Here is a 15,189-nt window from a genome sequence, read left to right as displayed (position 1 = left end):
AGAAACAGCCAATGTTGGAATTCTGAGCTGTAGCTGTTGTGGCACCTTTAAACATTTCTTCAGAAATTTTTCTACTATGATTCCCACCAATCCATCCCTGTCTGCTGCCCTTCTCAGGGATCGCCACAGCGAGCCAAGTCACATGAGGATTTGACAATTGTTCTTACGTCGGATGACCTTCCTGATGCAACCACAGATTACTGAGCTACCACAGCCCTGCGTGTGGAGTAGAGGGCTGCCATTCAATGCACCAAAGTGATCCCTCTCTTAAAGAAACCTAATCTTGATTCTGGCTCCTTTTCCAACTTCCGTCCCATTTTAAAATTGCCTTTTCTCAGTAAATTACTTGACAAAGTTGTAGGAACCCAACTCAGATCCTGGTTGTCAGTTACAGATCTCTGATCCCTTTCAGTCTGGCTTTCTAAAACACCAATCCACTGAAACTGCTCTAGTAAAAGTCCACAACGATCTGTTAATGGCTGCCAATGAAGAAAAATGCTCTGTGTTGGTCCTGTTAGATCTTAGTGCTGCCTTTGATACTGTCGACCACGCAACCTTATTAAATAGGCTAACAGTTTTGGCTGGTATTTCTGGCTCAGCTTTGGACTGGCTCACTTATATTTATCTCACAGGACATTCTGCATCAAGATGGACAGGTTCTCCTCAGACTATGCCCCCTTAACTTGTGGGGCGCCACAAGGCTCAGTTCTGGGTCCACTATTGATTTCCTTTTATATTATCCCACTTGCTGGCATTATTCAGTCCTTTTCTGATATTTCCTATCACATTTATGCTGATGACATTCAATTGTATTTTTCGTTTAGACCACACCAGCTGGACAAGTTGGCCAGCCTTGTCCAATGTTTGTCCCATATCAGTGACTGGCTTGCCAGAAACTTCTTGGTTTTAAACACCTGTAACACGAAGACTGTGATAACTGCTCCCAGTCACCTACATCCAAAAATCAGTCAAACAACTGCCTCTTTTTTGAACAGTAACCAAATTAAAAAAACAAAATCTAGGAGTCACATTTGACTCATCATTAGGCTTTGAGTCTCACATTAAAGCCATTTCCCGTTCTTGGTTCTTTCATTTAAGAAACATTTCTAAAATACGATCTATGGTCTCCAGAATTGACCTAGAGAAAATTATTCACGCTTTTGTGTCATCGTGTCTGGACTACTGTAATGTCCTTTTTACTCGCTTGGGCAAGTCTTCTGTCTCACATCTACAAGTAATACAGAACGCAGCTGCCAGACTTCTCACCAAATCCAGCAAATACCATCACATCACTCCTGTTCTATATTCACTACACTGGCTCCCAGTGGAGTCTAGAATCCGTTTCTTCTTGTGCTGACATACAGAGCTTTAAATGGCATGCTCCTGGGTATCTTTGTCAGCTTTTAACCAAATACTCTGCTGTTCATGGCCTTTGATCCCAGACACTGAATTTCTTGGATGTTTCACGTATGCAGCTGAAAACTAAAGGTGACAGGGCCTTTCAGTCAGTGGCGTCAAGGCTGTGGAACAGTTTGCCCCTGCAGCTTCGTTTTGCTGACTCTGTGGAGGTTTTTAAAAAGCAACTGAAAACACTTTTATTCTCTCAGGCTTTTATGTCATGATTTTATTGTGCTTCTTACGCTTGTTTTATTCTTTGTATATTTTAGCATTGATTTTTATTGTACAGCACTTATGTCTGTGATAAGCGCACTATGAATAAACTATTTACTTACTAATGCACCCAGGGAGCAGCTGTGGGGGTTAAGGCCTTCCTCAAGGGCACAGAGACGAAAAAATGAGGGAACAGGCATATGTGGTTGTTTCACCTTTTCTACCCAAATTTTTGCTTGTCGGTCCCAGGATTGAAACCAGCAACCTCTCGATCACATACTCACGTTCTCTAACCTCTGTGCTATATAAGCAAAACAAAACAAAAAGTAAAATTGTACCTGGTTTGCAGCAGTGCTTCCAGTGGAGTGAGTCGGTCCTGCAGCTGGCGAGAGATGGCAGTGAGCAGGGAGGCGCATGCTGTGCTACAGCCGGCCAGATCCTCCTCCTTCACGTAGTTTAGCAACACAAAGTACCAGAACACTGAACCTTGGAGTAAACAGAGGGAGGAGATTGTTAATAAAATTCTGGGGAAACGTTAAAATAAAGAGCTGCTGTTTGTTGCTATGTGTGGATACTTTGTTACTCACCACCTGTTGCTGCTGCAGGTAAATAAGGCATATTATCAAGAAGAGCCTTCAAAAGACTCACACCAAAACCCTGTTGACTTTGTTCTCCTTTGCCATTGCTACAAAACAACATTATAAATATTACAAATATGTTCATATAAAATATATAATTAATATACAATATTGTAAATATTCTTGATACAAAAAATTCAAATGGCATTCCCATTACAACATATGTAAGATGTAAATGAGTTCCTGCCCCACTTCATACATTATGATTTTATATGCCATCTGAGAAGCTGAGAATGAACAACTTCCTGAAGTTTGAGCTCTAACAATTTTTTTTAACCTTACCAGCTTTTAAATGGTTAATACACTAGAAAACATAACATTTTTAGCAGACTTTAAAGTGCTGCAGTGGACAAAAGATGCATCATATTTCTCAGCAGAAATTGAGATGGTTTCTTACCTTATACAAAGTGCAAGAAAACGAGCACATTTATGTGCTATACTGCGGCCTGCTTCAAAGAAACACACCCGAACTATTTCTAATAACCTCGTCTGGGTTTTAGCAAGCAGGTCCTCCTTTCCTTCTCTGATGCTAAAACCAAAAGACACAATTAATTAGTTGAATGTTTTGGCATGTTCTAAGGAATTAATCTTACTTTCTGTGTGCTTCGGGTTTGGGTTTACCTGCAGGGTCCGTTGGAGAAAACTCCAGCGAGCCAGCACAGAATGTCTAGAATGAGGCTTTGAGCATGCTCAGTGGCCAGGCTGCCCTCCGTCCGCCGACACAGAGCATCCAGCAGCTTCTCGTGGAAGTCTGGGAACTGCAGCATAGCACAGCGTTGGACCCTGAGAAGCACAGACAAGATACAAGTTAAAAGTGAACCTGTCAAATTTATAAAAATACTACAGTTGAGGACAAAAACACAACTTCTGTGAGCATCTTGTCACTGTCGAGACGTTAACATGTTCATTCTGGGAAAGAACGGACCTTTCTTTGGGAACTGACGTCTTCTTAAACCTTCTGATTGTGACTGAAACTTCCTGCAGCAGGTCACAGCCTCGCAGGTTCTCAACTTTCTTTGACTGTGCTGAGTTTTCAGTTTTTCCCGCAGAAGCCCTCTCCTGCAAAAAAACAACATTAAAAAAAAAAGAAATGGAAGGGTTTGTTTTTATTATGATAAAGACTGACACACATTTGAACAATATTTTTGTGCTTATTTTACCAACACTGACCAAAACTGTACCCTCACAGAAAAAAATAAGTTTTTTGGATTAAGACACAAGAAGTGGATCTGTTTTTGGGTCACCAACAGGAAACAAATTAGAAAAAAAAATCTCAGCATAAATCTAAACAGAAAGGATAAAGCAGTGGCTTAAAACAAAGAGCAGAACCAGTTTCACCTTGGAAGTCTGAGCCTGTTGCAGCAGGGTGGACAGGGAGTGGACTTTGGAGCTTTGAGGCTTTGCACTGGGCATTCTCACCATGGGCCTCGGACCCTCCTCCATGCCACAGTCACTCACAGCTTTGAGGTGAACCAGGAAGGAGCGGTACTTCCCTCCTGCCATGCCTGAAGCACAGAGATATTTTACACCTTCATGCGTGATTTCAAACATGATCTGCTGAGCAGAAAAACCTGAGCTGACTGGCTGCGATAAGAAAAATGTTTTACAAGAAAATAAACTCAAAACGATGGACCCTCTGCTCACATGACTCAGCATTAAAAATCTAAACACCGAGGCCGAAACTAGAAATTCTACCAGACGACAGCCAACATAACTCAAGAAACACTAAACATGATGAGCCAAGTTTTAATTGTGGCAGCTTTGAACTGTTGTACAACTGGAAACACAGGTAATGTCTGATCATCTCAGGACAAAGGTGACAAAACCAGCAGATTATTACCTTTGACCAGTTTGGGACTGGTGAGGCTGAGCATGCCAGAGTGCCCAGAGAGGTCCAGTCCACTGGCCATCCACACTGGACCGCACAGAATGTCCTCCTTGTGATCCTCGAGGAACGGACACAACATCGAGCCTGCAATAAACATTGAAGGTACTCACATCCAGAAAAAACTGTTTCTAAGAACTAAACACCAAAGTCAGGTTTGAATTTAGCATTTTAGAGAAATTAATTTAAATTTTAAAAATTTGTTGTTTTTATTTTGTTAGGAAGCATCACGTTGTCTAAAACCAAGTCATTAATTCTACATGTTTAACACAAAATACTAAAACATGACAACTTTATCCAAACACACCTTTCCCTACCTGAACAACTTTACATTTAAACGTACAACAGAGATCAGTGAGTGTGTGTGTGTGTGTGGGGTGGGGGGGGGGGGGGCTGTAGAGAACAATGTGTGGATACTGAAAATTGAGAATATTTGATGTACTGAGTGTTACTCCCCCATCAAACTTTTTAATGACTAATTTTAATATCAAAAAAATGTTTTAATCTTTTCATTTTCTGCATGTAATGGACTTGGATATCAGCTTTTTCCATGTGCTTTTAACAAACCACAGTTCACTCCCCGCATTCAGAAAACTCTGGTAGAGTCTTTGGCCCCAGTCATTCAGAAAATTCTATGGTGGGTGTTTACGTATAAAGTTTTATTTTAAAGCTCAACAGAAGTTAGTGAGGACTTGTTAATTACTGCTATCATCAAAAGATCCTTGTGCAGAATCAGAATCAAACAGAATGCTACTCACTAGCCTGTCCCAGGTTTAAATCAGTGGTCACTGTGATTTAAGATCGATCATTTTAAGAGGTTCCAGGCACAATGTGTGCTGTATTTACTTTAAACCTAACTGTAGTTTAAGTTTTGTGCTGGATCCAAACTGGTTAAAGCTACTTCTACAGTTGCAACATGAAAGGTACCAGTTGTAAAGTTTGTTATTTACTAGAGATGGATCCGATCCAGTATCTGTCTCCGATACCAGCATAATTTGCGCAACGGATTTTTCCAATCCAAACTGCAGAGATTTCTGATCCATGATGCATGTTGGCTTCAAACTTTGGAAATGGATTTCCTGAACGGCGGCGTGTCTCATGAACCCAGAGTAATAAGACCCGCCTCACATTCAGGAAATCCAGTTCATAGTTTGCAGCCAGCTACAACGTGAGGACTGAGTTAGCAGCACTGTGGCTAACAGCTAACAAACTTTTCATCTAAACATGTCCGCTGTGTGGAAGTATTTTACACTAAACACCACAAAACAAGACAGCAACGTGCAATGTCTGCAGAGCCATAGCGCCACATTAAACCGCGGTAAAGTTAGTTTTACGTTGGACATTCGAGCTCCGTGGCTTCAGCGGGGCGCTGCTCTTTGCTCAAACCGAAAGAGGCGACTCAACCCTGGCCAGCCACGTCCAATCTGCCCCCCTCAGTCTGCCCGTCTCTGAGGAGGGACAGACTGAGCGGGGCTGCCCCAAATCAGGCTGCCTGCTTCGGATTGAACAAGAAAAAGACATCGCTGAAACCACGGAGCTCAAATGTTTGCCGAGAAGTTGCTAAACTTCATAATTAATGACCAACCACTATCATTTGTAGAAAACAAAGGATTTCACAGCTTGATACTTGCAGCCAAGATATAGTTTTCCCTCCAGGAGATATTTATCAATACAACAGTAGACAATCATAAAAAACATGATTTGAAAATTACAAGAAAATTCTATATATATATTTTTAAATGAAACAAAAAGCTGGTTTATGCCATGAACGTAGCAGATGTTAAAGCCATTTAACATTTAATTTAATTTAATTCATTTATTCATTCATTTAAAAGAAACAAAATAAACAAAACAAATTCATGAAAAACAAAACGTTGAATGAAAAGAGTGCAGAAAGAAGAAAAAAAATCTTACATCTGTCCCTTATTTAAAAAAATATAAAATAACTAAACAATCACTTAATTAATCACTTTAATATCCACTTTATAGCTAGGAATTAAAAGAAAAAGCTTTGTTTTAGCAGAATTTAATTTTAACTTTAAAACTTATCCAATATTAATAAAACTTACCTCAAGTTGCCTTTTTGGACATGCATGCATATATTTGTACAAATTTTACTTGAGAGGAGATTATTACAGCGTATAAAATCAATGTTGATCATGTTATCGAAATGGGATCGGGATCGGATCGGAAGTGTAAAAAAAAAAAAAACGTGTCGGTGCATCCCAAGTATTTACCCAGTGAAAGAACAAAATCAGAGATCTGAGGTCTGAATCATGGTTCCTGACTTCAGAAAACTGTAGTGTTGGAATGAATACAGTGGCTAAAAGCTAATTTGAACATATTTAATATGCATGTGTTACCCGTACCATTACACAAGGAGGGCACCCCGCCCTGTCAACAGAACCGAGCAGCTTGCCTACCAAAAATGTCCTTCACCCACAACCCCGCACCCCCCAATTGACAACTGCCAGCACAAAAGTAGCACGCAATACATAAGTTTCTCACACACCCCCGCCACATTGACAAAACTCATCTAAGAGATGAGTGCCATAAGTGACCTAGGGGAAACACTATATTGTTATAAAGCCTCAAAATATTAAAATATTATTGGGTAAAATCATCAAGCTCTACTCCTGACAGCAATGTAGTTTGATCTGTATGAGTTGGAGTTCTGTAGCATCTGAAAAAAAACAACAACTAATCTTAAACCAACGCGGTGGAATGTAGTTTTTACCTGATGTTTCTTCGATGTCCATGAACTGGATGTCCTCTGTGAAGTCCTGCAGCAGAGGCTGGCCGTTCTTCTCACCGTTTGCATGGAGAAGGTTTGAAAGAGGAAAGGAGATCTGTCTGTCCACTGCTGTCTCTACTCGAGAGAAGACAAACTAAAGTGTGACACGCTGCAGTTGTCGGGACAAATACCACATTAGTTTCTTTATTTCACAATGAGCAAAAAAAATAGTTTTTTCTTTCAGCTGCTCCCTTCTTTAGAGGTATCAAACTAACTTGCACAAAGACTTGCCAATTGTTTTTACGCCACATGCCCTTCCTGACGCAACCACAGACCAGTGAGCTACCACAGCCCTCTGTGTGGAGCAAAGAGCTGCTATCTAGGACACCTGGGGGAGCAAATGGCGGGGGTTAAGAGCCTTGCTCAAGGGCACAGAGTGGGGCAAGAGTGTGGCGTTTCACCTTTCCCACCCACATTTTAATGTTGTCAGTCCGGGGAGACGAACTAGCGACCTTCCGGTCACAGGCCCACCTTCTCTAACCTCTGTTCCACCACTCCCTCAAATGTAACGTAAATGTTTGTAATGTAATAAAGTATGTAAACCAGGGCCAGTTGTGTAGCAAGAACGTTTTCACTCCTCTCAAATACAAACAAGTATTGAGCTGGCAGTTACGTTCCACACAAGCTGACAAAAATCAGTGCAGACAGATGTTTCAGCATCTGTCAAGGACCACATTCTGCCATGAAGACAAACATCACACAAGATGGATAATAATTTCAGCAAGTAAATAAATGGCTTCCTTACCACTGACTTTGCCCAGCCCGGGTGCTTTGTTCTTCAGTAGCGTGACCTGGATCTGAGGAATGTTCACAATGTTGGCATTCAGGACAAACTTGAAGTCTACGTGGCCAACCATGCAGGCTTTGGGCAGCACCAGCTCAAACACGTGTTCATCCCAGCTGGAACTGCAGAAAAACAAAACAAACATCAAAAAATGAAAGAAATACGTTTTTTTGTTTTGTTTGTTTGTTTTTGGGGTGTGGCCTGTGGGACGTCACGGTTTGGAAGGAGGGAAATAGGTTTAACGCTGAACTGAACAGAGGGTTGTTGCTCTATTTGAAAAATGTTTTAACTATCCTTTACAATTAAGAGACTTCTTTTTTCCTTTTGAATTATTGCTTTTAAATTAGGGCTGGACAATAATTTGATATCGATATATGTCGCAATATATTTTTATTCATTAACAATATGAGTTTTAAGCACATTTTTGATATTTCAATATGATTACAGAGTTTCACTGACGCATTTCTTTTTCTGTTCAGGTTGAGCGGCCGCTTCAGTTTCAACCCGAACAGAAAATGGTGCGACACAACTACGTAAGTGCGTGGTGACGTAGATGTTATGCAGAGTTCGAGTCCAGAAGGTGTTAGTGGTAGCAGGCTAGGCTAATCTCCAACGAGTGTTTAGTTTTCACTTCAAAATGAGTGCCCATGACCGTCACAATGTGACTGAACAAGGTTTCACAAGCCAAGAGAAAGAGGATGACATCATTAATAAGAGAGGAAAGACTAATTTGACGGTGTGGAAGTGGTTCGGCTATCTAAGATTCGATAAACTGCAGGTTTCATGTGCTGCAAAATGTGACGGAGAGTCGTTCCAACTAGCGGTGGGAACACATTAACTTATTCCACTCGATAGAATATGATGCGAGACAGAAGATGAAAAGTTTGAGCCAACGTGTCTCTGAAACAACACCCCCAGCTGTATCAAGAGAAACCCATGCAGCAAACGCAGATGTTTGCTGCATGGGTTAGGTTATGTTGTTTGAAGTTAAAACTATTAATATTGACAAAGTTGAGATTTTTTTATGTTTATTTGATAGTATTTCAAATTTAGTTGAAGGCTAAATACAAATAAAAGGTGAACATTAATTCATTTGTACAGTTTCTACAGTTTTTCTTAGGCTTTGATATTGTTTATATCGATATCGAATTATATCGTTATCGACCGAAATTAAGAAATATATCGCGATACAAGTTTTGGCCATATCGTCCAGCCCCATTTTAAATAAAAATATTTTTTGACCAGTTAATCAAGTAATTGATGGAATAATTAAAATAATCAATTACCATAGCAATCAATGACTAAATGTTGTCTCAACATTTAGGTTTAAAGATAAAAGCCAGCAACAAGACAGTATGCTTTGGTTGGAGGTAAAGAAAAGAGAAGTAGCACCTTTAGAACAAAAACAATCATTGGTGATGGGTTTGGGTGACAAAAGCAGGCAGCTTTGCTGTTCTGACCACAAACGTAGTCACATGGTGGCTAAATGTCACGGTAATAATATTACTGAACAATATTACTGAAAGTTAAGTACTGTGAACAGATGTCCAATTTATTTATTGTTGCATATTAATTTAAAGACAACATCTGGATCAATGATTGAGAAACTAAAACCATGAAAACAAGGTTGTGCCTGTAACTCTGGAGCTTCCAGGTGCGGGTGTGCTGGGCTGCATCTCCATGATGCTGCTGGTGAAGATGCTGTGGGTGCCGTCGCTGCTGCTGCTCCTGCTGTACCTCCACCCAGCATGGGGGCACGGTGGCCGAGAAACGAGGCGTCAGTGTCTCAAAGCGAGTCAATTCCACCAAAGACATGAGGCCCTCAGTGGTCAGTGGTTGGTCCACCAGGAGATCCACTCCTGCACAAAGACCAAGTGGAAATATTTAACCACATGATCCAATACATCACAGGAAATGCACTGAATTTTTGAGGTTGTGTCAGTTCTACCTGTGATTCCAGGACTGGAAGGGTTGGAGGAAGGCTTGACCCCCTCAAGCAGTGGTTCAGCCCCTTTAGAAAGGGGGCCATCAATAAACATGTCTCCATCATCTACATCGTCACAAACACCTCCAATTTGAAGGAAATGAAGTTCTCCACCTTCAGCAAAACACAAAAGTCACACAAATCAAGAAATATAAAAAACTTGTAGTTCGCCCTACTCTTCCACTTTACTAGAAACTCAGATTCTGGGAGTTTGAGGGATGTCAGTGGCTTCATCTCCTACTTTGGCCAAGCTATTAACTATTAGATCAGCTGGGTATCTGATGACTGTATTCATATATATATTTCAGAATCTCTTGGCCAGTAACCTGCAGTTGTGCTCAGTTTATATCCATCATGAGCATGAAGGTAAAATTAATTTCAGGCACTAAACAATTTGAACTATTCTTTTTCCGTGAAAATTTATTGTGGATTTACTTTAAATTATGCAAACAGGCTCAAATACATATATACATACATACACCGTTGATAATATTTGGGGGGGGGGTTTGTCATCAACCAGTTTCTGGCATAATTTTGGTTGAATATTTGACCACTCTCCTCAGAAGAATTGTTTAGAGCTCATTTCAATTGTCCGGTTTCTTGTCTTGAACCTGCCATTGAACCATAGTTCACATGTTTTCAATAGGGTTGAAGTCTAGACCTTGTAGGGTCATTTGACAAGCTTAAAGTTAGCCTGTTTATCCATTCAGTTTTAATGTGTTTGGGACCACTGTGGTGTTGGAACAGCCAAATACCTCTAGAAGCAAGTGTTCACGTTTTTCGTGACACAATAGTAAAATACTGCATTATAATTCAAAACTACTTTATCTAGACAACTAAAATTTGGATGGATATTGTAATTCTAATAAAGCTCAGATGACAAGCATTTTGCATCTGCTGTGAATCCAAAAAGTTTGGTTTCTTGTTCCCTGAACTGTCAAATCTAATCAAACTCCCTTTGTTTTTTTGTTTACCTATGTATTTCTTGATGGCTATTTTAAAAATCATACCTTTACAATGTTCTTATATTTGTTTAAATGTTGTCACAAGTTGCGTTATGTTAAAATTGTCGTGTAGCAGTGCCAACTTAAATGTGGTTTCTGCTGCAAAACAAGTTTATTTACATGAACTAATGAGTAGTCGAACCTGAACATTGTTCTCAACACAAACTGAAAAATATTAAAACTAATAATCTATTAGGCTATAATCTATATTCTAGTGAGCATAATATGGCAAAAAAGGCTTTGATGTAAATGTACCCACTACCCTGTTAAAACTGGATTTCACATCAGATACACTACTACACAAAAACATTTACCAAAACCTACAACTGTTCTTTTAATCCTGACGGCTTAAATATAGACATTTGAAGCATTTAAGCAAATGTGTATTTCTGCAAATAAAGTTGTGGCTCCCAAAACAATAAAAAAAAGAAAATGAAGAGAAAATAAACGTATAAAAAAAACAAGTGTCATCCTTGTGATAAAAAGCTATATGAAATATTTAAACGAGGGTTCACAATTTCTTCTGTCTGTCCATTTCATTAGCCATTATTAATGCGTATTTCAAAATAAGGAAGTACAGAACAAAACTCATACCTTTAGTGCAGGCACAGAGGCGGTCGGTCCCAGAGCAGTAAGTAACTGAGACAAAAGGGTCCGTTTCTTCAGCTAACCCCTCCTTTTTAGGTGGTTCCACTTTAGCCAGAACCTCCAATGTGGTCAAGTCCAAAATCATAATATACCCAGCCTGTGTGGTGACCACCAGGTGACCCAGGCCTGCCATATCTGCTCGTCTGCACTCTTTATGGTTGGAGGCAGAGGTGGAAAGACTGGTGACACCAATGCTGCTACTGGTTGTGGCTGCTCCACATGCAGTCCCAGTTCCAGAGCAAGCAGAGCTTCCTGGACCTGTTTCAAGCCCAGATAAACCATTCTTTGGAGCGGAAGGAAGAGCCTCCTCAGAGGCCTCTTCGCTCTCATCTTCTCTGCTGTCAAGCACATCTGGGGGGAGTAATATATGGGAGGTAATGGCATCACAAGAGTCCCTGATCTGCTGCACCTTAATGGGCTCCTCTTCCAAAGTGACAATGCGGGTGGAGTAGTTGAGCTTGTAGAGTGCAAGATAGCCCCCTCCACTGCCACGACTCGGGGACCTCTGCTGCTGCTGGTGGTCTCCTGGGGGTAGTATGAGGGGAGTCTGTGGTGGTGACCCCCCTGGGTGATGGCCCTCCACACCATTGGCCACTGTGTGAAGAGGGTCTACTTTGCGCTGGCTGCACAAGGCTGAATGGAGACGGTTGAGATTGTTCAGAGCCTCCACTTGGTTTGTAGCACTGAGAGACTCGGAGCCACAAGGCTGCAAGCAAACCAGAAGGTGGACTCCGTCCCAACACGGCATAATGGAGTCCACATAAAGATTCTCTTCCTCCAGCTGTTTTGGCAGCCTCAAGCACTGCACCAGTGCTCCAGGTCGAGGTGGAGTGGAGACAGATGCTGCGGCCAACGTGCTCCATTTGTCCATGTGACCATCCAGCCCTGCCAGATTAGTTGCTGCATCAGCAAACTGCTGAATGTAGGTGATCGGAGGATCCTGAAGAAGCAGCTGCTCATGAGTATCAAACTCCATCTCAATGATTTGTGGCACAGTGAAGCCCTCCTCATGGAGCCCCTTGCTCATCAGGTTGTTCATGTGAGCAAAGACCTGTCCTGAGGACTTGTCGTCCACCTCTCTGATGCTGTACAGGAGCAGCATCGGTATAGTTCTTCGTACAACTGGCAGAGAGGAGGGACTCGTAAGCTGAGAACCTGAAAGATTAGAAAAACTCTGCTCCTGGGCTGCAGTCTGGGGGTTACAAGGATCTATCTCCATGGGACCTTGTTCCTGTAAAGGGCCAGGGAAAGTCTCAGGGCCCTGAGTCCTATGTGGACCCCCTGTGGTCCTACGTGTTGAAGATGGAGTTGCGGTGGGGGGCACAGGCATGGGGGTGCTGGATGCTGAGCAGTAACTGAGCAGGCCTCCAGCCAACAGGCAGGGAAAGGGAATGTTGTGGTGCTCGGGCACCTTGTCTTTAGTTTTTGCCTGGCTGTGGGCCTTGGTTTGGTTTAATGAGGGGTTTGCTCCCAGCTCCTCCAAGTCCTTCACTGTGTCCTCCAGTACACTGGCCACCACCTCCCACTGAAGCTTCTCTGGCTGATGGAGTACACTTAACGCCGTCACCCCGAGGCTCAGGTCCATGCTCTCCCACTGGGATGGGTGGCCTGAAATCAAACCAATACCAGATGTGAGGGTTCTCTAGTCAACATTATAATGTTGGACCAGTTACATTTTTATGTCTTTTGCTTATACATATAAATATGTAAAGTTGCAATCAGAATTATGCAACACTTCTGTAAACAGAAGAAATACCTCGCAAACATAACAAAAGGCTAAACATCAAATGACTTGCAGTGTTTCCCCTAGATAACTTGCCATAGTGGGGCGCTCATGTTTGTGTGCATGTTTGTGCTGATGTTCAATGTTTTTATGTTATGAGTGCTTAGTGTATATTTAGTTGATGTTTTTCTTAGTTCATATCTTAGATGTTATTACTGTTTTTCTTATAAATTTTATTGTTGGATGTAACTGGGACCCTGTGTACATAATTTCGCTCCACCACATGTACCACATGAGGTGCGAATGACAATAAAGAAACTGACTCTGACTCATCTCATCCGTGATTGTTGTGTTGAGGGGGGGGGGGGACACATCTGAGCTGCGTGTGTTTGTACTGGCAGTTCTGGGGGGTGGGGGTGGGAAAGAAGAGACAGACACAGCTGAGCTGCGAGTGCTGTTTGTACAAACAGTTTTCGAAACGGGGGAGGGTGTTTCAGCGTGTCACGCTGCCTTTAACTTTTTAGCTAGCATGCCTGTATTGCACGCAGCTAGCTTAGTGCTACGTCTGTACTGACAGGTGGTGGGGGTGCGCGCAGTTCTGTTCGGTAGGCGGGGTGCTCAGTTCCGTTGACGGGGCGGGGCACCCTGCTTGTATAATGGTAAGGGAATACTGACTTGATCAAATATTGCACTCACCAAAGACGAGACAAAAGTTTGAGCAAAACCGAACCGACTTATTGTTACACCGCCTTGATGAAATTAGCACTGCTGTCACTAAAAACAAGAAGTCCTGTCGAGCTGATATGACAGCAACACGATGGGCTACCACTTTAGTAATGTCTTGCCACTTCTCACGTTTTCTCTCATTAGGAAAGGCATGGGTCTGAGATATCCTGATGCATAAAGTAATCCTGGTAGAAAAATCTAACAAAGTTAAGTCAGGTCCTCTGGATTATGGGTCTAAGAGTTTTGTAAGTTTTTTGTTTCAAGGCAGGAGGACCCATTTGTCTCCATCTGTCGCTGCCTGCAAGTTTCCAGATGAAGTGGTGGGGTGAGTTCAGTGAAGGGGAGAGGCGGTGACGGCTGGCAGTGTGAGAAGTTGGGCACAGACAAATGGGGAGAAGAGGAAGCCATACTGGCAGATCTACAAGTATAATTTAGAATGCAACATGGACTCTACTGATGCAAATGATGTCTCATCTTTTATCTTGTATGAAAATATTAGGGTTTGTTTTGTTATTTTGATAAACTGTCTGGTCTTCTGTCACTCATCTGAATTTTAATTCAAAGGACGTTAGCAGATTACTTACCCGTTACTGACTCAGACCGGGAATGATCTTCACTGTCCGAGTCCTCCAACTGGTCATCACTGAAAAGACCAGATGTGATTGAAAACACCAATAAAACTCATGATCACAGACTTCTGGTTGCATCGTGCACGACTGATCCCCATGTTCATTACTCCTCAGTCGACAACAACATTAAGAAATTTACCATACCAGATTATGTGGGAAATAATAAATCTTAAAAATAAAATATTATTTTGTGCAGATGTAAAACATCTGTTTCCTGCACATTTGATCATTTGTACTCGTAGTGATATTTTTATTTATGCAGACATCCCCAATTGTGTTTCAGGCTGCATTTGTGTCCCTCATAGTTTAATCAAAGTAAAAAATAAAGAAAGAAAAACTATTTTCTGCTAAACTGAAAAGCCAGAACATCTGTAGGTCAGAATTTTGACCTCATTTCAGCAACTTTACAACTTTCAGACAATGTGTCAGACATTTGAAATATAATATTTTAAATGGCTGACACATCATCACAATGATCTTATTTGTATTTTGACAACTGCAAGTTATTAGACATCTTGTGGTAACATCACAAAGCCCGTCAGTTATATAAACACTTGGTGTAGGACATAGGGATGCTCAATTATAGAAAAAAAATAATAATAAATTATTTTTGTTAATTTTGTAATCACAATTATTATTTGCAGAGTTTAAAAATGTTGCATTTATTGCACCTAAAGGACTGAATAGCCTTGAATGTAAAATCCTCCTTTATTAAATTGTAGGCTATTGTATAAAATAATAAACAAAAAGAGGAAATATCCAA

General features: G+C 41.2%; 1 protein-coding gene across 1 annotated transcript in view; it reads right to left on the bottom strand.

The window, feature by feature from the left end:
• birc6 (baculoviral IAP repeat containing 6) overlaps nucleotides 1-15,189 on the bottom strand; it is a 223,932-nt gene that overhangs the window by 174,039 nt on the left and 34,704 nt on the right. Inside the window, exons 9-21 of the mRNA XM_037681007.1 lie at nucleotides 14,382-14,440; nucleotides 11,295-12,956; nucleotides 9,661-9,810; nucleotides 9,346-9,571; nucleotides 7,674-7,834; nucleotides 6,872-7,003; nucleotides 4,090-4,221; nucleotides 3,588-3,754; nucleotides 3,175-3,308; nucleotides 2,871-3,032; nucleotides 2,647-2,778; nucleotides 2,199-2,296; nucleotides 1,950-2,097 (exon numbers count right to left, since the gene is read on the bottom strand). Of these exons, the coding sequence (XP_037536935.1) occupies nucleotides 1,950-2,097; nucleotides 2,199-2,296; nucleotides 2,647-2,778; nucleotides 2,871-3,032; nucleotides 3,175-3,308; nucleotides 3,588-3,754; nucleotides 4,090-4,221; nucleotides 6,872-7,003; nucleotides 7,674-7,834; nucleotides 9,346-9,571; nucleotides 9,661-9,810; nucleotides 11,295-12,956; nucleotides 14,382-14,440 (3,363 nt within the window). The remainder of the gene's footprint in view (nucleotides 1-1,949; nucleotides 2,098-2,198; nucleotides 2,297-2,646; nucleotides 2,779-2,870; nucleotides 3,033-3,174; nucleotides 3,309-3,587; nucleotides 3,755-4,089; nucleotides 4,222-6,871; nucleotides 7,004-7,673; nucleotides 7,835-9,345; nucleotides 9,572-9,660; nucleotides 9,811-11,294; nucleotides 12,957-14,381; nucleotides 14,441-15,189) is intronic.

This window comes from Nematolebias whitei, chromosome 1 (assembly GCF_014905685.2).
Source record: "Nematolebias whitei isolate Nwh7 chromosome 1, NemWhi1, whole genome shotgun sequence".
Taxonomy (NCBI): Eukaryota; Metazoa; Chordata; class Actinopteri; order Cyprinodontiformes; family Rivulidae; genus Nematolebias; species Nematolebias whitei.
This window is presented reverse-complemented; position numbering and strand designations above follow the sequence as displayed.